Source organism: Ruditapes philippinarum, unplaced genomic scaffold, assembly GCF_026571515.1.
Source record: "Ruditapes philippinarum isolate M1 unplaced genomic scaffold, ASM2657151v2 ctg2571_1_1_1_1, whole genome shotgun sequence".
NCBI lineage: Eukaryota > Metazoa > Mollusca > Bivalvia > Venerida > Veneridae > Ruditapes > Ruditapes philippinarum.
In genome coordinates, this window is record NW_026864273.1 from 144,077 (window position 1) to 171,918 (window position 27,842).

Here is a 27,842-nt window from a genome sequence, read left to right on the forward strand (position 1 = left end):
TTGTTAAATTGAGAAATACAAAAAACTCATACATGTGCACTTATTATATTTGACATTTCTATATATGACATAAATTACAATTTTAATGAACTGTCATTCTATGGAAATTTAGTAGTAGCAACAAGGCATTATGTTACATTATGTTCATGTGCACGTGTCCATACGCGAGAAATGTTTTATATAAATTCAAATGTAACTGATATATGTTATAGTGAATAACTTTATTATTCAATGCCCGTCATTGTATTGTATTGTATTGTTACTGTATTGTATTGAATTGTATTGTATTGTGTTGATATGTTGTATTTAAATTTCTGTTAGGCCAAGTGCTTATTAGCTTAAACCAGACTGTTGTTGTTCATACGTAGATTTTGAAATAAAGAATTCTTCTTCTTCTCCTTCTTCTTCTCCTTCTTCTTCTTCTTCTTCTACTTCTTCTTCTTTTTCTTCTTCTTCTTCTTCTTCTTCTTCTTCTTCTTCTTCTTCTATTTCTCCTTCTTCTTCTTCTTCTTCTTCTTCTTCTTCTTCTCCTACTTCTATATCATTATGTCAAAATACTCATGAATGTTTACAACATGCAAAAAAGGGATTCTGTTCAATAACTCTAGAAAGACGCATCGTGGAAAACAAAAGTTTCTTGAGAAAAGTTGCAAATGAGAAACTCTATAATAAAATTATCACCAAGACAGAGTCTGTTTCTAACAAAAACTCCATGTCATATGAGGCTCTTATATATGCGCCTATTTTATCGTTGAAAGGGACACTTTCTATATAAGCAAAATATACCAGAAAAGGACGATGGTTAGAATCAAAATGTCCGAGGCCAAACCACAGTTAAACTGACCGTGTGATGTAATGACCACAGGCCATAACTAAAACCGTGCGTCGATACTTTTAATTATTACTTGAAACAAACCACTAGCTGTTTAAAATCATCTGTCAAAGTCTTTGTTAACATCTACCCGGATATTTGTAATTTTAGTTCTATTTGCACTGTTGTTTCGTTTTTCTTTTTCCTTTTTTCTTTCTACCTTGTTTGAAAGGAGTAACGTCAAACACATAAAAAGGTAAGCTTTATAGTTCATTCATTCATTCATTCATTCATTCATTCATTCATTCATTCATTCATTCATTCATTCATTCATTCATTCATTCATTCATTCATTCATTCATTCATTCATTCATTCATTCTCATTCATTCATCAGCATATCATCTGATTCCTGTTAAACAATGCTAATTTAAAACAGAAGACATGAAATAAACATAGATAAGATAATTTAACCTGCTGAATTGAGTAATTTCTGATCAATCAGCTTTTTTCGGGACATTTCTAAGTGATTTTTTTTTCAAGTCGGGTTCTCTATTCTATATGCATAAAAAGGCTAATCTAGCTCACTTCTGACACACAGTTCGTTACAACCAAAAATCATGTAAAACAGCTTTGGGACTTTTCTCGACAAAGTCCTTAAACGATTTTTAACAAATTAACAGCTTCAACTTTAATTAACAGTACTCGAGCAAGTTCAAACAATTTAAATTTTTCTCTCCGCAATTCTTTTGAAATATTAGCAAAAATTCAAACATGTAAGAAAAACAAAACACGGATGGTACATGCGATCTGTTCAAATTACTATAATTTTCAAACAGAAAATTCTGCAAAGCCACTATATGTTGTCCGTGGGACATTTTCACGGCGCTATAGGAAGTAGTTTATCAACCGTTCAGAGAGTGTTTAGTTAAAGTTGTTTATCTCTGACATTAATTAGTTTCACTAGTTATAACATGGGCGACTGTTGGTCATACTTATCGTCAATATCTAGATCTGTTACATCGACTTTGTCGGCATACAAGTTCAATCCCCTGGAGGGATACGGACATGTGTTTAAGTTGAAATTCACTCTGGACAAGTTCAACAATTACAACAACTACAACATAAACAAACAAGAAATCTTATTTGACTGACTTAATCTATATAATACTCTTACGATATGAAAAAAATAACAACAAAAAATAACCCAAAAACAACAATTGAATATTGTTGAACAATTTCATTAACCCAAGAATAAAGAATCGTGCAGCCCGTGCATGTAAAAAATCACCATTACCAGCTTATAGCCCGTGTATGTATAACCATTGACCATTGCCGGCTAATCTCGTGCATATATACATGTATAACCGCTTATAGCCTGTGCAAATTATGGAATACACTAATAAAACTAAAACAAATTTCTTCATTCCGTTGATATCGGACTTGTGCACATTATTTCGTGCATTGGCACCAAAAGAAGCCCGACAACTCGTTTCAAAAGCGTGTCAGTTCGCTTGGTAATTGTTTTTACATGAACCTGGACTAATACTTAATTGCGATGAGGTGTCATCTGTCAACAATTTGAAAGACCCCGAAGGAAGACAATCATTTTAAAATAATGCTAAAGGAAATATAAAATGATTCAAGGTCGGCTTATATAAACAGGCATGCAGCTGTACAAGGTTGATTACCATCAACCGAAGACAACAGATAATAATTATCATAAGACCATATCAGGTTCATCTCTCAGAAGCATATTTTCAATAATACAGGATATTTTGTCGACAGTTTTACATATTTAGCTAGCGGCTTTATGACAGAGGCTATAAGAGATAAGATGAGTCCGCAGTTCAAATGATACATCAATAACTAATTAGTATAAAGCAATTTTGACGTGGGCCATGAAACACAGCTGACCACGTGGACTTCCATTCCAATGATTCGTCAGAGTACCCGGATGTTTGTTGGCAGAATTTTCTAAAATATATAAAAGAACGCGTCTACATATAAGTCGCCACTTTCAAACCCGGATGTACTTTTGAAAGAGGTAAAAAAATACTTCATTCACCGGGTAATTTTGAAAACAAGCTGGAATGTGTTTCGAATAGTCTAAATATTTCCATAACAGAAATATATATATTATGTATATTTATAAAAGCAAAATATAATGCTTAAGATGCTTTAATGCGCCTACTTGACACAATGGAGCTAATTGAAAATAAGAATAATACAAAATTGGATATCACATAATTTACTTAACATTCAATGGGTTGTTCGTTGTTAATAGTGGTATTAAACGGACCCAAAATACCCGAAATTCGGCTGTAAAACGATGATTAACATTCTAACAATTAGTGAAACATTTATTGAGATTTGGTTTTAAAGCGGCCTTCAGTACTGTCGAAGTTTTAGCTCTTGCATCCTTACACAAACTTTCACGTGTCGGCCACCTCGTGACAACATATTTATCATACAACCTATTCTCACCTGTTCATTATATCAATTTTCTCGAGGTTTGCGTGCGTTCCCTACGGTTGAGTACATTATTCCATGTCAGATCTCATTTTCATGAAATGTATATATGTTTTGATTTGCTATAAACATTGTAATAATGTTTTATTCGCAATAAAGTTTTTTGTATTTTTGTATTGTATTATTACACATGACATAAGCATAATATGTTATTACTGTTTCAGAGAAAGCAACAAAAACAACGACAACATTGTGAAATATGGCTAGGTTGCTCATAGCGGCAATTTTGACATCTTTAGCTGTGGCTGTTCTGGCGAATGGTGAGTTATTTTCACTGCACTTTATGCTTACTAAACAAAATAAAATTTAAAAAAACTGACATGTTTATAGTGCTATTGTCCTTTAATCTATGAGCAATTCAAAATTTTACAAATCAATAAAGAGAATAGATTTTATTAGCATTTTACAAATCACAATTTTGTGGTTTTTGAAAAATATATGTAGCAACTCATGTATTTTTTATTGAGTTTTATGTCATACAAGAGAAAATATCGCGAATCTCGACAGTATGATCTGACGAAAGCACAATGGTGATAATCATTTTCTGGCAAACTTGTACCTTGTCCCAGGGCGTTTGTGCCCTGAACACCATGTTAATGTCTATGATTAATAACCATCTGTTCCCGAATGGCTTGAAGTTGAAGCCAGCGAGGAACGGACATATTCAACTGTTGAAAAATGCACAAGTACTTGAGTTACAGATCAATCCTTTAAAGTTTCATCGAAATTGAAGTAGTGGTATAAGAAGAGTAGTCCTGACAGACTTTAAAAATAAAAATCATAAAAAGGCAATAAGTTTTACAAAAATCATTGAACCGATAAATGCCGACGATATGCACAACTAGACTTACACGCCTGGTAAATGATAGAGCTACTTCTTTCAGAGGTATACATGTATGGTAAATCGCTCTATCGCTACTTCCGAGCTAGTGCATGTCGCTAAAATCAAGTGTAAAGTGTTTTCATTTTTTTTATATATATTTTGTAAACTCTAAACCAAATATCGAAATTCGGAGAATGCTATGCGGATAATGCCATGTAGATTTAATTAAAGTTTCCAGAAAGCGTAAAGTTGTTATAATTGTGTTTGAAATGTAGTTGTGGCGGCGTTTCCCAGTTAGCGAATTCAGCGTTGAAATGGACCTTTTCATCATGAAACAAATTATTGTTCCTCCAATTTTCATCTAAAAGCGATTCAGGTTAAAAGCAAATACGTTTCAAGAAGATATTAGGTCTATAAATAAAATAAGATTGAAATCAGATCAAAACATTAGTTAATAAAGAAAATATAGGATATTTGTTCTTGGAGACAGCTCTGTCGTGAAGGAGGTAGTCATGTCGCTAAGGAGATAGCTCTATGGTTTCAAAGGGGACCAAAAATGATATGGGCAAAGAATGTAAAAGGTTTTCGGTGAAAAAGATCTTAAGGATGTTGATACAACGGGTATAATTATGAAGAAAGAAATGGAAATATGAATGCGATAGTTGCGACAAGAAATATTTATTGAGCTTTTGGTGTACTTGTTTTTAATGTTTCTGAGAATATTTTTTGTGCTCTATTCAAAATGCCCAGTGAGTTGCCATTTTAGCTAACGTACTAGTATCTACATTGTTTCCATCTCGTCCTTTTTTCTGTTAAACACCTTAAATATCTAGTAACGCAGTGTGGTGCAAATAACGCAGGCATTGTGAAAAAGTATTGTAGAATTGTGCAATTCTGTGGCCGAAACGAGCACCATGGAAAGAAAATGAACTAATATCTCTATTGTACATGAAACTGAAGTGAATTAGCGTATACGGTTGCTGACATTATTCTTTAAACATCATCAGAAATATTTCCATGACAATGTTTATTTTCAAGATCATTCGTGAGAATTTCGATATGACTTTTGAATTTCGTCGTATCTTAAAATACAATATCGTATATACATGTATTACATGTATGGATTTTGATATTAGTTGGATCCGACATATTAGCAAAACTACTGGTGTCTTGATATACACGATGTAAATGTAGTCATCTGAAACGAACAATATTTACTATGTTTATGTTTTGAAGTTCTGTACAAAAAGTTAAAATCTTAACATGTATTTTTTAAGTTAAGTTCTAAATGTAAATTTGAAAAAGTGAGTATATATGTATAAACTAAAAGGGATATTGAATGAGCGCAGGTTCAATACTTCATTTAATACAACACAAGTATAGATACTACAGTATGCTGTTTATCACATATACAAAGTAAAAGTTGTGTACAGTGAAAAAAAATGAGTCGAACACAATTTGAACGCTGTAAATGTTAATGTTTTATTATGCAAATTATGTCATGATAAATAAATGTATAGTAATTACATTAGTATAATATTGTATTAATTAAGTATTATTAAATTTTGTGCCGAGATTAATATAATGATTAAAATATACACAAACAATCAGACACTTTGTACGTAACCATAGAGCTATCTCCTTAGCGACATGACTACATCCTTCACGACAGAGCTGTCTCCAAGAACAAATATCCTATATTTTCTTTATTAACTAATGTTTTGATCTGATTTCAATCTTATTTCATTTCTATGCCTTATCTCTACTTTAAATGTATTTGTTTTTAATCTGAATCGCTGTTTTGATGAAAAGTGGAGGGAAGCTATTCTGTTTCATGATGAAACGGTCCATTTCAACGCTGAATTCGCTAACTGGGAAACGCCGCCATAACTACATTTCAAACACAATTATAACAACTTTACGTTTTCTGGAAACTTTAATCAAATCTACATGGCATAGCATTCTCCGAATTTCGGTATTTGGTTTAGAGTTTACAAAATATATAAAATATGAAAACACTTTACACTTGATTTTAGCGACATGTACTAGCTCGGAAGTAGCGATAGAGCGATTTACCATATACCTCTGAAAGAAGTAGCTCTATCATTTACCAGGCGTGACTTAGTAAGTTAGTAGTGATCATTTCTGTAAAGTTCGGAAGAAATTTCTCCAGAAGTGAGATGTTCGGACAATTTTGTTGACTGACAGACGACGGAGAAGTGATCCCTTTATCCCTTTTTTACAATAAACTTTTCTTCTCTTAGGTGTTCTTCCACTAATAAATCTGGAAGTTTGACATGGATTGTTATATAATCATACGAGTATAATGAAAAACTTTCATTTTCATATTATGAAAAATAATGTTTCAGCTTTATAATCACGGTTACCATTTATTTTTTCTAATTTATCAAAAATAGTCATTTAGCAATTTCCAAAACAACAGCTTCAGAGATGTGTTCGTATTTTGTGGAAATAATTGTTATTCTAAATGGAGCATAGCCTTACTCGAATTTTTAAGCTTGACATAAATGTTTATCAAAATAGCTACTACAAGTTTTTATTATTTACAATCGCAAAATAATCGGGACTTTGTAATGGCCATACTTGACTCTATTTACAGCCCGGTAATTATTTCATGCCTGCATTGAAAGAATGTATGACTTCGTTCTGTGAAATATGGTGGCTGATTGGGAAAACCATTGTGCGTCGTGTTGTCGCTAGCGACAGCAAGACAAGGCGCCAAACGGCGATGTCACATTGTCTCTCGGCTCAAATCGAAGGATTGGTTATTTGTATATAAATAAGTCAAGCGACATGGCGACATGGCGATAATGCGCCGCACGACAACGCGGTTTGGAGTGCTTTGCTAGCGACAGGACGACAAGACGACAGTGCGACAACGCGTAAAGTGTATCAAATCAGCCACCATAGTGGAAGCTTATAGTAGAAGACTGAGTTTTTAGCAATGTTGTAAATCTAATGTATTCCTTTTTAAAATTTCAGACAGTATCCGAGTGTGTTACTATTCCAACTGGTCACAATATCGTCCTGGACGGGGCAAGTTTTTCCCAAAGGATATAGATCCGTTCCTATGTACCCACGTGATCTACTCGTTTGCTAAACTAGATTATAAATCTGAACTGACGTTTTATGAATGGAATGATGATAAACTGTAAGTATATTGTACAAAGAAACATCCGTTTATATCCATATGACAAATACAATTAAAACAAAATCTGTATGTTCATGTTTGATATAATGATTTTCAATAAACACAATTTAAGGCACAGCAGAAAACGATGCACTGAGAGACCAACAGAACCTGCTGCATTTCTTACATGGACTTATCTATTTTTCATTTTAAAAATGTCCATTATCATTATCGTTTTAGGGACCCTCACTCTAGTGTGTTCGAATACCGGACTTGATCTATTTTACGTGAGGAAGCTATCCAGCTAGCTTAACTTACGAATCGTCATTTGCCCGTTCATGCCTGCAATATTACACGGTTTTGCACACCATCATAAAAGCTGAAAAAAGTTGTATGCACTGCGACGTAAAAACCAACCCAAAACTACAAGTATAGAGCCGGGCGAGCCCTTTTACATAGAGCTGGCCTGACTGTATACTGGTTGAAATAGCTAGTCGTTACGGCAGTAGAAAGGTTAGGAACACAAAGAACGATGTGTCATCGTTTGCCTCTATATGTCTATTATTTACATCGGTGTGTATAATCTAAGTACAACAAATCTTATCACACGTCTTTTGTTTCTCTACATATTATCAAAGATACATTTAATATAATAGGTATGCCCAATGTAACGACAAGAATGACCCTACAAGTTTAAAAGCCTTGAACCCAAACCTTAAGACACTGCTCGCAACAGGTGGTTGGAACGCCGGCAGCAAGGTATACTCGGACATGGTATATGACGTCACTCTCCGGAAAAAGTTTGCACGTACGTCTGTAGACTTCTTGAGAAAATATGGTTTCGATGGCCTTGACCTTGACTGGGAATACCCCGCGTTGAGAGGAGGGCGTTCAGAAGACAAAGTGAACTTTATTGAATTGATAAAGGTACAATTTCTTCTTATCTCATTCTCCACATTTACAAAGTCTCCTTGTATGGTATCGATAGTACTTGATAACGGATTCACCATCTGATAATGTTATAGCAAGTAAGAAAGCATTACATCATAAAACCATTATCTCTATTGCCGTCTTAACGCCTTTGTAGACTATGTCAAGAAACAACATCAAAAATTAAATTTGTTGATTTTAACGCTATGAACGAAATCAATTGCTGTTGATTTTGTATAAGATAAGGTAAGGACAAAGACAAAACTTGTAGAAAATAACCGATCTTTTGAACGGAAACAAAGTCATCCCAACAAATGTTGGTATATTTCTATCTCAAGAATTTCCTGAAATCTGAAAGAATGAAAATATTTTGTAAATGGGGAAAGGCAAAATTTGTAGTAGAATCTACGGTAATTATATATTTTCTTCTTTGACATCTCGGCTCGTATAGTTGTTTTGGATACTGGTATAATGGTTGATGTGAAATCAATACTTTATGTTTTTCATTGCCTTTATCATTACAGTATCCTACATTGACACTAATCTTTGTCAGCTTTATCTTAGTGTATTTAGTGCAGAACTCCACATGAAATTTGCCTGTCACAACATTTAGGAGCGTCAAAGAAAAAAGATTATCCTGTTTGAAGAAACTGCAAACAACGTTTAGTAGTTGAAATTATATTTGTCCAATGAGATGGTTCAATTTTTCAAATTCTTTATGGTACTTTTGATTTAATCGGAACCATCTTACATGATATCCCGTTTGATTAAAGTAGGCATTTATCGAAACAGCATTTACTGGTTAATTAATTATCCCTAATACAATAATTCTTAACCTGACAGGACTGTCTTGAGGAGTTCAACAAGGATTCAGTAAAGCCACGTCTGTTGTTAACAGCCGCCGTAGCCGCTGGGAAAGACAACATTGATGTTGCGTACGACATTCCAAACATGGCGAAGTAAGTTTATATAAAATAATTTTTATACATGTACATGTATATCGTATATTACTTATTGCGCTTATTTCAATTTCACTACTTGCTGGTCAAATTTAGCTTTACAGTTGTTACATTATTATGTGTTACATATATCAGTCAAGCAATCAGACACTTCAATTTTCAATTTTATTTACAATAACACTCAGTTTGTATAATAAACAAAAACATGAGCAAATCAAATATGTAAACATATAAAAGAAATAGGTCACAGTGAAAACAAAAAACAGGTATATATTACATAGAGGACAGCAATATAGATTGTATCATAATTTGGAGACCTTTCTGTTGAAAATGTGTCAGTGTCGTATACATATACATATCGTGACGGCAGAGAAAGGGAAAGCGACAGAAATATCATATTCAGATGTTCGTTCATTGGTCCATTTTTGCCGGGGTTTCATATTGTGACAACAGGGAACGTGTTTTTATGTTTGACTATGATACAAAAGAGAAAGAACACCAAAACACTCGGCAATCTGATAAATACTCGGGGGCTACGCCCCCTCGTACAAATCAGATAGCCTCGTGTTTCGGTGCTCTTTCTATTACTTTATGTTTGTAAGCTGATATATCATATTTAGAAAATATAGTTTTTACAAATGCGTTAATTAATCATAGTATTAAATAGAAAGACGTCAAAAAGAAAAAAGAAGAATTTAACAATAAATGAGGTAAAGTATCTACTCAAAGCGTACTCAATCGCGACGTTTACATTAATTGCTTCCGTCCAATAAAAAAAACCTAAATTTGAAAATTCTGACAGTATGTTTCGCATAAATGGAAAACTGAAAAATCACACTTGAGAAAAATGATTTTAAGAAATTTTAAAATATTCACAATTTAATTAAGAAATAATTTACATTTTATATGCCATCAATGACTGGTTTTGCAGTATCTATCACCATATTTATTTAGCGATGTATCTTTTGCGCTGCTAACACAGTAATGGCTATATTTGCATATTTTTTTGGTAATTTTCGTAGATTGTGATGTGTATATTAATTTCTTTGTTCACTCGATATTTTCTACTTTTTAATACATTATAAAATTTTCACGAAAATTAGTATGAATCTAGAGGTATGCATCTTTAAGTATATGACGATATTTAATGTAGACAGAAAGTCATTTTGGCATTTTCTTGCTATTTGACCAGTAAGTTATTCAAAGAATGCACTGTATTTAGCCACTAGATTATTGTATACATATAACATATAAATAATTGTATGATATGAAAAAATATGCTAGTTGAATTAACCTGTGTCTTTATCAAAGTTAATTACTTGATTGCTTATAATCTAATTAACTTATTTATTAATATGCGATTTATAGATATTTGGATTTTAACAACCTTATGTCATATGACCTTCACGGCGGATGGGAACCATTTACGGGCTTTAACAGCCCTCTGTATGCTAGGTCGTCTGAAACAGGGAACCAAAGATTGCTGAATATGGTAAGATCATTTAGCAAGATAGGAGTTTTGTTTATTAACTAGGTTTATTCATGAAAAAAAATGGTAATATCGATATCTTAATGAAACTAATCTGTCGAACAAGGTCACTGAACAATTTTGCAAATTGCTTTGGTATATGCATGCCGTCAGGAGTTTGTTGCAGAACTATAGCCCAAATGTTCTAGGGCCGCAGTGACTGAGCGATTACTTGCTTTAAATAATCTGCCTCTCTTTACCAGGAGTTCGAACATTGACAGTGAATTACAAGTTTCTCTTGAAAACTTTATTGTGTGCTCCTTGTTAAACTTCACGAAACATTTCTTGTCTTGTTCAGCTTGCACATTTTTATATCTCTTTACATTCATTATTTATATATTTAAAACATGATGTTTTCAAAGGATTGGGCTGCAAAGTACTGGGTACAACAGGGCACCCCGAAAGAAAAGTTGATTATCGGTTTAGCTACCTATGGTCGTCACTTCCAATTAGCAAATTCGAATAACTACCAGCCGGGCGATGCTGCGGTAGGCTCCGGTGGTACCGCGGGACCTTACACAAGAGAGAAAGGATTCCTGGCCTATTATGAGGTAACGTGCTTTTTTACTTCATAAGATCACTTAACATTGTCAGAAATTAGAAATTCTCTCTATTCAAGACGTAAAATGATGTTTTAACTGGATATGCTGCTGTATATTATTATTGTTTGGCTTTTAATGGATACACTTTGCCATTTACCTTATTAATTAAGCTTGGTATGTATAAACACAGCTTCGGATGTTTATAAATTCAAAATTTCACCAATTTCATGTTTAAATGTTGAATTCTGCTTAAGCGGTGCTATTGGGCGTGGACAATAGCTTGCAATTTACAACATTATTTGGCTGGTGTGACTTGTTTTGTTTTTGTTTTAAATTAAAGTAGATTTTAATACAATCCAGAGATCATGTGAATGAACTTTGTGGAGTTGTTGTATAAAAAAGAAAAATAAGATACTCAAACCATAACCGTAACTTATTAGCCTTTGCCGTCAGTATGTCAGCCTGTACTTCCGCGCAGTCTTTTTAAGTTCTACATGTATAATTTTGATAGCTCAGACTGTATACATGAACTTTGATTTCAAAATTCAACGCAGGGCAAATTATTTATACAAATTCATCACACGTTAAGCGAAGAAGAAAACATTTCAGATATGTGATATACTGTCAAAAGGTGGAGCCACTCGTTACTGGGAACCAGAACAGATGGTTCCCTATCTTGTTAGCGGGGACCAATGGATCGGATATGACGACGAAGAGAGCATCGAAAAGAAGGTTTCATTTTTTTTATTCTACTTATAAGATATTTGAAAGAAAATATATGTTTAAAAAATTATGACCCGGACATAACAAATCTGAACAATCTGTCCGTCCGTCCGTACGAGGTTAACCTAATATTATCTTATATCTTTAAGTCTATATGTACCAATGTCTTCATAATTTAGACACAGACACTTGATGTTAGACCCTATACCCAAGCTTGAGAAGTTGTTTTATTACATGCTTTTCGGTGGTTTATAGAAATTTATTACATGCTTTTCGATGGATTATAGAAATATATCAGTGATTTATAAACTGGTAATTTCACTGTTTCAAACAGTGAAATTATCAATTTGATAATTTCACTGTTTTGAATTTAAGCCCGTTACGTTGTCTCAGAGAAATACCAGCGTGCACAGTACTGGAAACCAGCTTAATGACGTGACGTCGTAAATGACGTCACGTTGTATTAGAATTTGGCGCGCTTTTCATTTAGTACTAGGATAAAATGTCTTTTTAAACGTTTCTTAGCATGTAATAAAAAGAAAATTTGTTTAGTTTAGTGTAAGATCGAAATATATTTCACCTCGTGAACACCAAAAGTTCATATTTCACTCGTGGCTGCGCCACTCGTGAACTATACCTTTTGGTGCTCACTCGGTGAAATATATTCCGATCTTACACTGAACTTAACAAATATCCTCTATATATCAGTGATATAAAACTGGTAATTTCACTGTTTGAAACAGTGAAATTACCACTTTGATAATTTCACTGTTTTGAATTTAAGCCCCTTACGTTATTTCAGTGAAATACCAGCGTGCACAGTACTGGGAACCAACTTAATGACGTGACGTCGTAAATGACGTCACGTTATATTATTATTTGGCGCGCTTTTCATTCAATATTAGGTTAAATGTCTTTTTAAAACGTTTCTTTGCATATAATAAAAAGAAAATTTGTTTAGTTTAGTGTAAGATTGAAATATATTTCACCTTGTGAACACCAAAAGTTCATATTTCACTCGTGGCTGCGCCACTCGTGAAATATACCTTTTGGTGCTCACTCGGTGAAATATATTCCGATCTTACACTGAACTAAACAAATATCCTCTATATATCCTTGCAATTGCATGTTAACTCTCTCCCTCTGTAAACGGTCAATAAAAAGTTTTAATAAAAATGGAGCAATTAAAATTATTTTTAAACCATTACCATAAAAAATAGAAAAAAAACCCATGTACCATTAAGTCTAAAAAAAGTACATGAAATAGTTTTTTTCTTGTGGGAATGGTTTATATGTAGTTATTATGATATTGTTTTAGTTTATTATCATCATCATCATCATCACCATCATCATCACCATCATAATCATCATCATCGTTTTTACTTTTCATCGTCCACGCTGACATGTTCATCATGCTATTTGAATTGCCATGCACGATTAGTTTAACTTGGCAACAAAAGAATCTGAAATCGTGGACACTTTAAAAAACTCTTTCAATTATGTTTTTATAGTTACTGTATATAAAAGAGGAAAAATATGGCGGTGCAATGGTCTGGAACATTGACCTGGACGATTTCAATGGACAGTGTCCGTTATCAAAAAATCCATATCCCTTAATGCGCCTCATGAAAAAGATTCTAGGGGGATACACCCCACCAGTTACAACACAACAACCAGGTACAACTAAAGTAACAACTGAGAAAACAACTTCAAACCCAGTCTCTACTAAAAAGACAAGCACTGTGGTAACGGAAGGCACAACAAAAAGCACGGTTGTTACGGGAGCAACAAATCCGCCTGGAGGTTATGTTTATATTATTAGTTAAACAGATGTTAATTGGTTATATGGACCGGTATCAAAGGTTGTAAGTTTATTGTGAAATATATTGCAAGCAGTCATATGTACAATGTATAGATCATTTGAACACAATAGAAAGTGACGTTACAAACTTGCAGTTTATATATATATATATAAATTATAATACGAGTATGGTGTAATATAGACTTTGACATTAAGTTATTTTTTCAATTGCATAGTGCTTTTCTTTACTTATATGAATACGGCAGAGTCTCAAAGTGAGCTCTTTGACAGAATTTAGTCCAACGGTACAAAAATTACATTTACGAAGCCCTTTACGACTGTTCCCGTTTCGTTCATGATGTGTGAACAAACCGGACGTAGATCTTCTTTTGAATCCATTACTATTATACTTACGAGATTCTGATACTGTACTTAAGAAACGAACGGTTAACTGTGTGCATACTGTTGGAGTTCCAACGTCGGATCAAAAGTATTAAAGCACACAAACATTCATTTTTATTTGCAGGCCAAAACATTTCTATTATTAACATAATAAAATATTGCTTTATAGAATTCACATGCATTGGACGGGCTAACGGCTTTTATCCTGACCCGAGTGATTGCTCCGCCTATTACCATTGCTGGGATGAGATCAAATATAGGACAGTTTGTGGTAATAACTTGTTGTGGAACCAAAATAAAAAGAGCTGTGACTACCCACAAAATGTGGACTGTCAGTGAGTATAATGGATTACATGAGTTGTCAATATTGAAAAAGCTAGATCCAAAAATTTCAAAAGCTAATATTTTTGTTTTCGTAATATACATCTATTTGAGTGTTCTTCATCCTCTGAAAAAAAGCAAAACAAAACCACACACACATAATCAAATCCACAGGAACTCGAAATTTTATCCAAAAAAAAAAAAAAAAAAAAAAAAAAAAAAAAAATAACGATTAAAAAATCCCATATACATACTATTTTTAATAGTATATATGGGGTTATTTTTTAATCGTTATTTTTTTGTTTTGGATAGAATTTCGGATCAAAACACACCAGAATATTTAAGCCCAAAGTGCGATGTATACATTCAATATGTTTTTAAGACAACAAGAATAAATGCACTAATTGGTTAATGTCGTTGACTTTGAATCACTTACCCCTCGTTGCTGTGAGTTCGAATCTTACCAGGGAAGGAAAATGAATTCCTTCATGTGATGAAAATATGCTGCTAGCTTACGAAACGTGGGTGATTTTAAAAAATGTACCGCAAAAATAGAAAAGAAATTACTGATACAACACTTATTTTTGTACCTACTTTTCTATTAAGGGTCGTGACAAGTAAAACGAATCCTACTACTGAAACAACATCAGGGCCGACTACCGATGCACCTACAGACGAACCTACCGATGCACCTACAGACCAACCTACCGATGCGACCACAAACCCGCCAACGGACTCTCCAACTACGAAGGAACCAGGAGGTACAAGATTGCATTATTAATTATGCTTGATTATTTTTATGCTCCCCGAAGGGTGAGAGGTATCAACATGAAGAGGTATCAACATGAAATTTTGTCCGTAGATAGATCTAATTGAGAAGAAGTGCAGTGCAAAAGAACCATAACTCTGTCTTGCCTAATTTTGAAGTTTTTGCCCTTTGTTCATTTTTACACTTTATACTTTGTCCGGGATAGAACTCTAAAACTATAGGAGATATCAACATGAAACAATGTAGGTAGATAGATCTCATTGGGTAAAAGTGCAGTGCAAAAAATAACTATGTCCTGCCTAATTTTGGAGTAACTGCCCTTTGTTCATTTTAACATTTTGAACTTTGTCCGGGACATAACTCTAAATAAAACTATAAGAGATATCAACATGAAACTTTGTAGGTAGATAGTTCTCATTGGGTAGAAGTGCAGTGCAAAAGAACTACCGGCATAACTCTGTCTTGCCTTATTTTGGAGTTATTGCCCTTTATTCATTTTTACACTTTGAACTTTGTCCCGGACATAACTCTAAACTGTAAGATATATCAACATGAAACTTTGTAGGTAGATAGATCTAATTGGTTAGAAGTGCAGTGCAAAAGAATCATAACTCTGTCTTGTCTAATTTTGGAGTTATTGCCCTTTGTTGATTTTTACACTTTGAACTTTGTCCGGACATAACTCTGAAATCATAAGAGGTATTAACATGAAACTTTGTAGGTAGATTGATCTCATTAAATAAAAGTGCAGTGCAAAAGAACTATAACTCTGCCTTGCCTTGTTTTGGAGTTATTGCCTTTGTTCATTTTTACACTTTGAACTTTGACCGTGACATAACTCTGATACTACTGGAGGTATACTTTCCTGTGTCCAAAACCTGTTCGGGGAGCATCACCCTGTTCAACCGGTTCTTGTTGTGACTTAGATATGATCGAACTATTACTTAAAGTACGTGTATGAGGCAGAGTTTTATTCACGGTTGTCATATTTGATAGAAACGCCATTTTCTTTTTCATTCCTAAAATCGTCTGTCGAAAAATATTTTTATTTTGAATTTGACGCTCGTCTTATTTGCACTTTCAATGCAATATGATTTAAGTCGCTTACAATGATTCAGTCAGTACGATTTGGAACACTTTCTAACGTTTCGTACAAGATATGAAAGAATCTTGAGACGTGATGCTTTAAATTATATTACTGCTAGCTGTCCATATAATCATATATATTTAATAATGATTTATGGAAATTTGTTTTTTGTTAAAAATGTAAAAAGTTTCCTTTCTTTAATCTTCAAAAACTTCGAAAATTTCAGATTTTACTACATGAATAGACAGCGCTTATATGTTTGCTGTTTGTTCTATTTGTCATGCATTTGCCGCTCAATTGATATTTGTATCTATAGTCATTACCTTGAATATTCATGTGCATGTTAGGATGATAATTTGGTAACAGTATTACTAAGCATGCTTTCGTGTAGTTGTATTTTAGTTTCTATTGGATCTACGAGTTATAATTACATGTAATTAACCTTTCAGTTAACTTTAACATACTTTTGAGGCACGTTCCCCCAACTTAGTTTTCTGAAACCTTGGCCGATAGGTAAGCGTTGAATGTTCAGTCCTTGTAGATGTTGGTTTGAATCTTGCCAGAGGTGTTTAATTCTTGGTCGTGTAAGGAAACTATCAAAATTTATAACGTCGGGTTGGAGGTTTTAACTAATAACGCATGTCCAGTTATATCATCTATGAAGGGCAGCTAAACGTTTCTTCTACCAGTAAACTGGGAATGATACTGCATGACCTTAAAACAACCTCGAAGTTTGCTTCGTCACTATTTTTGTGCTATGCATGTTTATTGTTACATGTATATACAGAATTTTGTAAAGACAAGGCAGACGGCCTTTATAAGAAGAAAGATGATTGTCAATCGTATTATAATTGTGCGCACGCAAAAACACAAGTTGTAAAGTGCCCCGCTGGTACGCTGTTCAACGCCGAGGCAAAAATCTGTGACTGGAAAGATAATGTCGATTGTAATGACGAAGGGGACACAAGTGGTATGTATGGTTTATTAAAGGCACACTATGCCTCAGAATGGAGTATCTTTTTTCCTTCTTTAGAATGGGCTAAGAGCATGTTAAATGTTTATCACCTGAGCAAAGTAGCGCTGAAAGTAAAACTATTTGTCATAAAAGTAGCAAAATGTAATGTAGAGCATATTTTTACTTCATTAGCATTGCATGATAGGTAATAGGGATTATTACCAAATCAGATATCGGACCGAAATTGAGCTACTAACTTTTCAGAAAATATAGATTTGTTAGGGGTTTTCTTCTTCAGAATTTTGTGCGAACAAAGCAGATGGTATGTACAGTTATCCAGCAGATTGTCGGAAGTTCTACCATTGTGGTAGCTCCAGGACCTTTGTCAAAACATGCGCAGCTGGACTGTACTATAGTCCAATTCTGGAGAACTGTGACTGGGCAGCCAACGTGAACTGTGGCACTCGCCCTGTTCCTTCAGGTAATTTCCCTGACATTTATGATTATATTAATTCGTTCAATATTTCATATATTAAACAAACCTCGTAATATTCAGAAATCAATCAAGAGTAAAGATTAGTAAATAAGTTCTTTCTTAATTGCCAATTTTGTTTTGATTGAAGTTATCTTAGAAAATTTATACCTAAAATTAAAGACAAAATATCGTAGCATTTTTATTTTATGAATTGTAAATATCATAATTGTGTACATGATTATATTTTTCATTAATTTAGCTTAGACTTGCAGAGGTAAAATATTTTCCAAATAAAATGACATTACGGGTGCAGTAGTCTTTCTGCGATAAATTATCTAGATAAAAATCTTTCTGGAATGGCGATCTATCCATCTGTAGTACATAGATTTCATTATATTATTATGTACTTTTTCACGTTTATTATTGTATTCTGTTAGTTTTGTATGATTTTGGTATATGGTGCATACTAAGTTAATTTAATAAGTCTGCCAATTTGCCATTCTTGTTATTGTACACGCGCTTAAGGACTCCCGGTTCAGATACAGTTGAGATTGTCATATATGACCTTCAGTGGGATTTTACAAAAAAGTCACATATGACAGGGAGTCTTTAAAAACACAGTCTGACATAGTTTGACTGAACTTGTGTTTATATTAGCACATAGCAACATGAGTTAAACACAGATTTTTAGATGTAGTTACTTTGATATATACATGCATAACATACATGTATTTAAAATGGGAATCTTAACACTTTATTTGCTTTGTAAGTTAGATACATTTGATATAACTACTAAATTATTCATGAATGATTATTTGAAAGAACTACAAAGTTTAAAAATAATTATAAATTCTAGATGATAAGATAATAAAATGCTTCTGGAAATACATGTTAATGCTTGGGGAAAAAACAAACATTGCCAAACTAATTGCATGAATAATGGGATTTTGAGTATATGATATGATATTTGGTTTGGAACAAGGTAGATTTATACAACTTGAAGGTAGATAATCACAATGATACAATGTTGACTTGTAATCCGCGCTTATCGTTCTTGGCACATACGTTCAGTGTATTTCACTATGATATTGGTTTCCCTTGATACCGGTTCTTATAATCAAAGCACAGAAGGCGCTGAATTTGTTTGGGTCTCAGAATGTCAGAAAGGTGAAGGTTGTGAGGTTATAAATATATATAATGAGGTTATAATTTGTTGTATAGTGTCACCAATGCTGTTTTCAGTGTTGAAACTATAGTAAATTGTCTATAAGACTAATTGCAACACTGCACTGATATTCAATTCCATGTTTATTTGGCTTAAAAAAAAGTCGCCTGACCTGGGATTTGAACTCCAGACCTCTCGCTTCCAAAGCGAGCCTACAGGAAATTATCAGATAACAGCCGGAAAAATACCATATCATTCTAAATTACAGTTCGTAACGAAAATTAATTCGCCTGTCATTTGACAATCTTTACGCAGTGATCTCCCTTTAATTTTTCGGTGTTAATGTACATATGGAGGGAATAACCGCTTCGAGGAGTTTGGACTACTTTCGGCATTTGCAAATAAGAACATCAGGGTCTGAAATTTCGCTACCATTATTTATTTGGTCTGACGACCCAAACAAATAAAAATAACCCTTGATGAAGGAAAAGTCGATCATCTGTTCAGACACATGTCTCGCTTTTTATGAAAGTAAATACAATCGAAAAACTGGTCCTTTAGATTACTTCTTATCTTTTATGATAGAAATATTCCTAACAAATAAATATATGTTATTTACAGGTATCATTTATGCCAAGAATAGTGGCATTTTCAAGTCAAAATTAGAATATACATTATCATTCATATATATTGTTTAAAAATGCAATGATTATGCCTCTTTTGGAATCTAAACTGTTATTTTATATGTTAAAAAATGATTTAAAAAGTTTTATTCGAAATTTTAAAGTTTCATGGTTAGATTTTATTTGAACTAGCTAAATCCACATAGTAAATAGATAATTAAGGATCTAACCATTTAATTAAAAGTGATTTAATTACTTTCATTTTAGCCATGTGGACGTTTGTAACTGAAATAATGGGTAGAGAGGCGCTTTTATGCCTGGAGTTGAAAATCGCCACCGGACCTTTACAGTGTCCGCATGATTAAAAATTCAAATTCATGCCATTCATAACATGAATTTCAACATTTTATTTTCAGCATTAAAAAGCCTTGGAAACATATGTACGGACGGTCGTGACGGACTTTATCCAGACCAAGCGAATTGTCATAACTTTATCCAATGCAAAAATGGCAAACAATTCCAGACATCATGTGGAAACTTTCTAAAATTTAATCCAGATATCAGCAATTGTGATTGGCCAATGAATGTACTATGTTTTAAAGGTCTTAAAGTGAGACGCAAATAAATCTTGCATACTTTTACACTATGTTTTCTATTTATAGACTATTTAGTCAGTTACCCTGACCTGGAGTAAAAATTTATTATTGATGTAATTGAGTTGATTGAGTATTTACTTGTTTACTATTTTTGTTTTCTTCTTTTTATTTTATTTCATTTTCATGTTATAAACTATCATTTTGTTGAATTAAAGAATACTTAGTAAATGTTTTCCCGTCCTTTGGTTATTTGTTTTTGTTAATAGATATCTGTAATTAAACTTTATATTATGAGTTTGCACAGCTTTTTGAAGAGCCGTCCGGCGTCTACGTCTGGTTACGGTTTGATGTGCAGTTTCCTTTCTTAATAACTTCTGTCTACATGTATATTTATTGACACTTCATAGTCTTTGTTATTTGTATGGTCAGTGACAAAAACATATGAGCCGTGTCAGGACAAAACCAACATAATGGGTTTGCGACCAGCATGGATCCAGACCAGCCTGCGCATCCGCGCAGTCTGATTAGGATCCATGCTGTTCGCTGTCAGTTTCTCTACTTGTAATAGGGTTTGTAAGCAAACAGTATGGATCCTGATCAGACTGCGCGGATGCGCAGGCTGGTCTGAATGCAAACCCATTATGTTGGTTTTGTCATGACGCGGCTCATATAACCCTCAGATTTCTAATGAATCATTCCCTTAATTACGTGTTTGGCAAATTCCTGCTCCATGAGAGTAGCTGGTATGGTAACTAGGGTGATTTAGGTGATAATTATACCGTATCTTAGCAAGACGCATAACTCCAGCATATATTCTTACTGTTGTATTTCTCTAATTAATTTGGAATATTCCTTGCAATTTTACTATCAAACCATGGCATAGTCGAGCATACAGCACTGTCCTGTAACGTGGATGTCTTATGTGTTTAATTTCAGTTTTAATTGTATATTTTAATTTAGTTTTCATTATAGAGATATTTAAAAGATTTTCTATATACGATGACTGTATATATAAGTTTACATATTTTCTTTATGACATGCATTGCAGCATTTATACCATAGCCGAACATGCCAAAAACATGTAACGCATACATTTTACTTGTATTCAGTGCGTCGATGTTTCTGTGTTATCCAAGGTTGTTTTAATCACTTAGATGAATTAAAGACTGATATATTTTTGTTAATTTAATTCTATTTATTTTATTCTTTATTATAGTCTCATCAATGTGATACAGTATATACAACATATCATAAATAAAAAGCGTGTTTAAGCATAATTAAAAGAAGACACATTGTCAGTCTCTACAGAGTTATAAAAGACTTTGTATATGTTAATATCATAATACAAGTAAAATCATTATAATTACATAATGGGGTGTTGAAATTCACACTTTATCTACATCTTGAGCATAGTACATGTATAATACTTCCATCTGCATCGGACATTCATGATTGTAAAGAGTATGCCCTAGTCACGTTCTGGATAAGTTTAAGTAAGAACATGGATATATAGGATGAAATTTAGTGTATTATGTGGGAACATGCATATACAGGACATGATAAGGTATATATACATGAACATGTTTATAAGGGAGGTGACCAAATAGGAACATGAAAGTACAGGATATTTCAAGTAGGAACGTATATGATATGATCAAGTACATGTTTGTAAGGAACATGGTTATGTAAGAATATGATTGTATAGGCTATTATAAGTAAGAGACATGTTTGTAAGTAACCTGGCCATGTAAGTACATCAATGTACATAGTATAACAAGTAAGAACATAGATGTACAGGACGTGACCAAGTGTATGTTTGTAAGGAACATGGCAATGTAAGAACATAATGTATAGAATATTACAAGAACATAAATGTACAGGACGTGACCAAGTACATGTTTGTAAGGGATGTGGCCATGTAAGAACATGAATGTACAGTATATGAAAAGTAAGAAAATAGATCTACATGACATGACCACGAAAATAACTGTAAGGGGCATGACTATTAGGTCATTGTCTTAAAAATAACAAAAATTAAAAATACTAAAAGTAATCTATGTTGTTTTGAGATCGAAACATTTTCAGTTTGGTTGGGAACATTGTGTTAGTAACATAATTATATTAGTGAGTATCTGATAAAGAACAAAGACAACCACCACCAACAACACGCCCACATACACCGCTGTTGCGTAGGCGGTTCAATGACTTGCTATTTAAATAATGTCATCTTGTCGAACTATCAAAATTCCCCAAAACAGATTTTTTGGCGTATAAAATTTCTTCATTTAGATTCGTTTACAGATGGAATTCAATAGTAATAATTATGTCACGGGCAGTCGATTATTTTGCATGTAAAATAGGTAAAAGATATTCCGAATAAACCTACACACTAACCTACACACTAATTATGTTGTTGAAATATGTCGGCTACAATGTATGTCACAGTGACCTTTCGTTGAAATTAAAGTTTGTTTACAATTTATGTTTTGTTTGTAGGGCAATATTTTGCCTAAGACATTAACGAAAAATGACGAGAAATTATTCCCATTTTTACTTTTTTTTCAAATACCGAGTCTCTCTGAAAACGTTGCTCAAATTTACAATCAAATGTGTAGATTTTTTAGCACCAGGCTTAATCAACAGACACCATGCACGTGAGTTCTCGAAAAAAATTTATAAGAATACCTGAATTATTACTACGTTGAACATTTAGATGTGTGAAAGCCGCCAACTTCACGCCGCTAGGCCGCTAGGCCGCCAACTTCACGCCGCTGGGCCGCAGGGCCGCCAACTCCACACATCTTGAACATTTGTGTATTTTGTTACTAGTATATTCTTCTAAAGGAAATATTGAGAAATATTTTTGAATAAAATGCGTGTTTTCATTTTCCGAACTTTCACTACAAAAATAAATATTTTTCACAGCAGTTACGGGTATTTTAAGTATTTTCTTTTGTGTTTTGCCGGACTCCTTTCTTTTAAGTCCAGCCAATACACAAAATTAAAAGCGAATTCTTTCAAATGATTAGGTTAAAAAGAGAAAAGGTATAAATAATATTATGATAAACAGTAAATTAATTTCTTTTTCTATTAATACGGGATTTATTTTCATTCCGTGGTATGAAAATCATCATATTTCAAATCGAGCCGATTTGTCACCTTTCGTATGTCCCCGCAGGCCCGCACTGTAAAACTAAGTAGTGCACGGGCATTTAGTAAGGATTTTACCAATTTGACAAAGCTTTCAACTTTAGTTAGATTGAGTTTTTACTGTTTGACTGTCTCTGCATGACAGGTACTTAACCGGTTTTAAAAAATTCATTTGTCAAAGAAGCCGTCCGGTTAGCTCAATAGGTAGAGAGTTGGACTGTGAATCGGGTGACCCGAGTTCGATTCCCGGACTGTGCAGGTCACTTTTGTTGTGATTGATCATGAAATCTTTTCTACAGTCATCTGCACTGTACCTCTGCTCTGGTAGTTTCAGTTCCTTGCGAAAGTGAAGGCAACTTGTACTGGTAAACTTCATGACAGCTTGTCCAGGAACGGTGCGGTGGCTGAACTGCGCTCTGGTAAATTCAATGTATCCGGAGTAAAAACTACAAATACTGTCCTAGGATGATAACTTGAGCCTTTGTTACATAACAAAGACCAATAACAATGTGAAAAATAGGTTAGGCAGATCAATGCCACAACCTATAAAAATGAAAATAAAACTACATATTATCATATGACTTGTTAGCGCAGTAGGTAGAGCAACCGTGTCAGTAATGTGTTTTACCCGTACAGGCAGAAGTTCGACTACTGGTTAGACATATTTTTTTTTACCTCAGAACAGCCAAATGTTCAGAAAACAAGTTTGACATGTTTTTTCATATACATACATGAATATGATTTCGAATATTTTATAACACTGCGATCAAAAGATACAAAAAGAAAATAGAATGGAAATAAAAGAAATAAATATATACTATAAAATATAAGAAGAAAACAAAAAGTAAAACGAAAAATAAATAAAGAATAATGATAAAAACAGAGTAAAAAGAAAAAAACTGTGGTTATAAAATGACACTAAGTGGGGTTCGAACCTATGAGTACAAAACACTAATAGTTACAATTACTCCGACCTACCGACAGAGCCATAACGATGATACACAAACGATTCTCTAAGAATAATGTTATTTAGTATATGTAAGTGTTTACTTTTACGATATCGGATAATAGTCCAGATAACCCCGTTTTTCGACTTTCCCATGTACCGTTAAGACCAAATTATCATCTTAGGACAGTACCACCACCACCACCACAATCATTTGTCAAAACACTCGCTATTTCCCAGTGACGTGGAAAGTCGGCGGCGTTAAATTTAACGCTGATTCAAAACAGAGGTCCGGTATGTTGAAAACAATGAATAAAGTACATATTGTGTTTAAACTAATTCTTCTTGATTTGCATGAAATTTCTTTTTTTATATCCGTTTACTGGCCTTCTTGTAAACTTATACATGAGATACAAAAATAGCTGATACATGAGCTATAATTTAGCTTAAAGAAACCTATATTTAGTCTTTTATGATATATCCCACCATTACTTTTAAGTGGGCGAACTTATTTTCTTTTATTAATGTAAATAGGCTATCAAATATGAAAAGTATCCAACAGTGAGTCCGTGAATCTGGCTAAATGTCAAATTAGTCAAACAATGGAAAGTATTGTATATCAAAATTTTAGTCTTACATTTCAAAATAGGTATCGTCCAGATGCTGCATTATTAAACTTTCTGAAAACACGCAAGGCCCCTTGCGCGGGCGTTAAATATAAAGACGCTTTTCATTTTTTTGTCAGCAGATTTTAAGTTTAAGATATTATTACAAGATACCGGCAAAAGTGTTGAAAATAGATTCCTTTTGCGTATCATTCCGGGCACGCATGACGAAAACAAAAACCTCCTCCGCCGTAAAAAATAGTCCCAATTTTTAAATGGCAAACTACTGTTTCATCTTTAAATTAGATACCAAAGGTTGACGGAAAATGTAACTTTCATAGTAACTTTGGTTTTAAAATCTAGAGAGGAACTTGTATACAGCGGAATTGATTAAATATTTGGTTTGTACATGTTTATATTATTATTATTATTTCATGTTTTGCGCAAAAGATTTGTATTTAAAGTATTATTTAATATACTTTTATAAACAAGTCTACTTTATGATTTTGAGAACGCAAGGTAAGATGGAAATTGTACCTGTCTTTTTTTCGTGCCATACAGGTTATGTATACATGTATCAAAATCACTAGCCTTACTCTTGTGTTTGATATGATTTTTTTGTTAGGACTGTCAATTTTCGCAAGAAAAAAATTCAAACATATTACTATTTTTACTAAATCATTCAATATAACTTCACTGTTAAAGAGAAAGGGGAGTGAATACCTAGTCTGCGTCTGTCAAAAACAAAGGGGAGAGATGACTTTTAGTGGTTTAAACGCCCGCTGCACAAACATGGGTTGTGGGTTCGAAACCTACTGTTGTCACTGTTGTCACTAATAATTTTCTTCACGAGTGAGTCACCAGCATTTAATAGTTCAAGGACGCACACTCGAGGAGTGTCAAGAAACAGGCTTTAAAGTTTTCTTTTCCATGAAGCTTAGATATGTTTCTATAATACTTTTATAGAAGGCACACAAGTTCTGAATGTACCTTTCGTATATCAACCAGTAACCTGCAAAATTAGATTTAATTAGTATATAATATTACAACTAGCCCAGGATGTACTAGTTCAGCTTCCATTTTTAGAATAGACCATTGTCAATTTTAGGGATCATAATCCCCGTCCATGCTAATTTTTATGACTTTTTTTAAAGGGTATTTAAAATCTACGAAATTTACCAAATATAAGTCAGAATTTGCAAAGTAGTCCTTACTGCGTTAGTAACGCAGTAGAAATATGGTGATAAATACATCATCAGTCGTTCATGGCATAAAACATGTAAATTATTTCTTTAATTGTTAATAATTTTACTTTCCTTAAAATCATATTTTTCTCAAGGTTAGTGTTCTAGAAATATTTTGGCTCATCTGGAGGCATGTAGCTGTAAGATAACAAGAGAATAGATTAGAGGCTTGTTTGTCTACACGGGTGTGCATGCTGGCCTGGCTCTATACTGGTGGTAAAGGGTATACACATTGGTTACAGCCACAGGTGTTCGGCGCATTGATTGGTCACTACACCCCCCATACCCACTATACAACCCTCTTAAAAAATATCAAATGCATTATTTTTTCAAATCAAATGTGTTTTACTTCTTGATATATACTATAAAATCAATTTCCTTCAATCCCCCCAAAAAATATAAAAATGATAAATATATTTATTATATACTTATAAATGAAATATTGAGAAATATTGATGAAATAAAATGCGTATTTTCATTTTCCGTATTTTCACTGTAAAAATTTATTTTTCACTGCATTGAAACATATTTTCCGTATTTTCACTGGTGTCTTGCCGGACTACTTTCTTTTAAATTCTACCAGTACACAAAATTTAAGGGAAAGTTTTTCAAATTTTATCGCAAAAAAGAGAAAAATGTACATAATAAACAGAAAATTCAAGTTTTTTCTATGAATACATGATTTATTTTCATCTTGTGGCATGAAAATTACCATATTTCACTCGTGGCTACCGCCACTCATGAAATATTTATTTAATATTACATATTCTGCATACATATTCATGGTATTTTTAAGCAATTTTACCTAGCACTTATTGATACTTCCAATCAACATCTCAATACCATATGTTTCCATTTTTAGCATTGTTCTCTTTTTCCCTTAATTTTCTTTCTAGGATGAACACAACATTAAACGAGGATCTTATAAGATGCTGGATTTTGTTTTTGCATATACCTATACTTCTTTCTCTCTTGTTGGTGGCTGTTAAATTTCTATTTCTGTTATTAGAAATTACATGAACAAAATAAAGCGGCCAGCGCCAACAACGGAGAGAGTGTTTCGCATTCGCTTTATGTTTAGATTTCTCCTCTTACAACAGTTTTTATTCACATTCACTTACCTCAGCTATATTCCTCTAAGCATAAGATTGTGCATCTGTGATCATGACTTAATATTAAAAAGTATAGCTTTGCCCCTCTCTCGTCGCAAACATCCACCTAGTATGAAACAATATTTCAACTTTGTCTTTTCGTTCACTATTCTCTGTTCAATCATTTTGCTTTTCTTGTCCGTTCAAACCTGGAACATTTGTACTATAATTCTTCTGTCGGGTGATGTTCATAAAAACCCAGGACCTGATTCTGATGTCCTTAGTACTTCATCAGTATCTTCTGTCTCCTCAGACAATGAATATATTGATCTTTCTCGGAACCTTTCGTTTGTCCATTACAACGTCTTAAGCATTGTTCAAAAACTTGACACCATCTACTCGGAACTCAAGGATTTTGATATCCTCTCATTTTCAGAAACATGGCTAGGCCAACATATTCCATCGTCAGACCTGCTTCTTCATTCATTTGCTAATCCCGAAAGGAAATATCGTACCGATAACCATGGCGGTGTAATAGTTTATGTTAAGGATTATATCCACTACACAAGACGTCATGATTTAGAAATAAACAGTACCGAATGCATTTGGATCGAA

At 33.4% G+C, this 27,842-nt stretch overlaps 1 protein-coding gene across 1 annotated transcript in view; it reads left to right on the plus strand.

The window, feature by feature from the left end:
- The first annotated feature begins 3,458 nt into the window (after positions 1 to 3,458).
- The window catches only part of LOC132725034 (probable chitinase 10), a 47,656-nt gene continuing 23,272 nt past the window's right edge, over positions 3,459 to 27,842 (plus strand). The window contains exons 1-13 of the mRNA XM_060710020.1: positions 3,459 to 3,601; positions 7,168 to 7,336; positions 7,972 to 8,242; positions 9,089 to 9,204; positions 10,573 to 10,696; positions 11,095 to 11,283; positions 11,884 to 12,006; positions 13,509 to 13,800; positions 14,370 to 14,535; positions 15,128 to 15,282; positions 17,165 to 17,347; positions 17,631 to 17,813; positions 20,012 to 20,212. Coding sequence (XP_060566003.1) covers positions 3,541 to 3,601; positions 7,168 to 7,336; positions 7,972 to 8,242; positions 9,089 to 9,204; positions 10,573 to 10,696; positions 11,095 to 11,283; positions 11,884 to 12,006; positions 13,509 to 13,800; positions 14,370 to 14,535; positions 15,128 to 15,282; positions 17,165 to 17,347; positions 17,631 to 17,813; positions 20,012 to 20,212 — 2,233 coding nt within the window. The 5' untranslated portion in view covers positions 3,459 to 3,540. The remainder of the gene's footprint in view (positions 3,602 to 7,167; positions 7,337 to 7,971; positions 8,243 to 9,088; positions 9,205 to 10,572; positions 10,697 to 11,094; positions 11,284 to 11,883; positions 12,007 to 13,508; positions 13,801 to 14,369; positions 14,536 to 15,127; positions 15,283 to 17,164; positions 17,348 to 17,630; positions 17,814 to 20,011; positions 20,213 to 27,842) is intronic.